Below are 735 nucleotides of genomic sequence, written 5' to 3' on the forward strand. Positions count from 1 at the left end.
TCTTCCAGACCTCCAAATCCAATAGAATACCTGGCTGCATACCTACTCAAGAATAAAGACCAGTTTGAAACCAAAAGCTAGACCCAAGAAATACAGTTTAACCAACTTTTACTGGACGTTAATTATGGGTTCTTTGGGATTTACTTGATATCAAACAGAAATAGATTTCTATATGCTATTCTATGTTTTATTTAATAGTGTTTCAAGACTAGCTCATTGCGTGTAATGTTTGATGTTCCTAGTCTATGGAAACTGCAACAGTATAATTGCCTGAACAACTCCACCCCTGATTATAGTCGTTACTTACTACTCCAGTGTATATATGTCTAGTACTGTAATTATCACCATACCAAACCTTGGATTTAAAACAGCATTGACAATTATTTATACCTGTAAAAGTGATGCCCTGTTTTTGTATCAATGCGAAATAGTCCCTTTATTAAATGATTGAAACATTTTTGTATCCAGTAGTTTAATTTATGAATATTATGTATAATTACATAAATTATGATTTCATAAAAGGAAATTAAAATTGTAATATTACATTTGCCAACCATTACTGTAATATACAATTCAATATCTGTAGTATTGGTGTTATCTTCTCCTCCTTTTGAAGTCTTTCTCTTGGTGTACATTTGTCCATAATTACGGGATTGAAAATAAAACTTAAAATGAAGATGTTTGAAGATTGTATCATGTTTGTGATTTTCAGTTACTTCTTTATTCAACGAAACA

General features: G+C 30.7%; 1 protein-coding gene across 1 annotated transcript; it reads left to right on the top strand.

Moving 5' to 3' along the window:
• Positions 1-7: 7 nt before the first annotated feature.
• LOC117114991 (protein dpy-30 homolog) lies at positions 8-686 on the top strand (the record flags this gene model as incomplete). The annotated part of the gene is given in 1 exon segment (XM_033258623.1): positions 8-686. A coding segment is annotated over 1 exon segment (74 nt), but the record flags the coding sequence as incomplete, so codon positions are not given.
• Positions 687-735: the final 49 nt, after the last annotated feature.

This window comes from Anneissia japonica, unplaced genomic scaffold, assembly GCF_011630105.1.
Source record: "Anneissia japonica isolate Jap-2015-1 unplaced genomic scaffold, ASM1163010v1 scaffold286852_len735_cov316_single, whole genome shotgun sequence".
Taxonomy (NCBI): Eukaryota; Metazoa; Echinodermata; class Crinoidea; order Comatulida; family Comatulidae; genus Anneissia; species Anneissia japonica.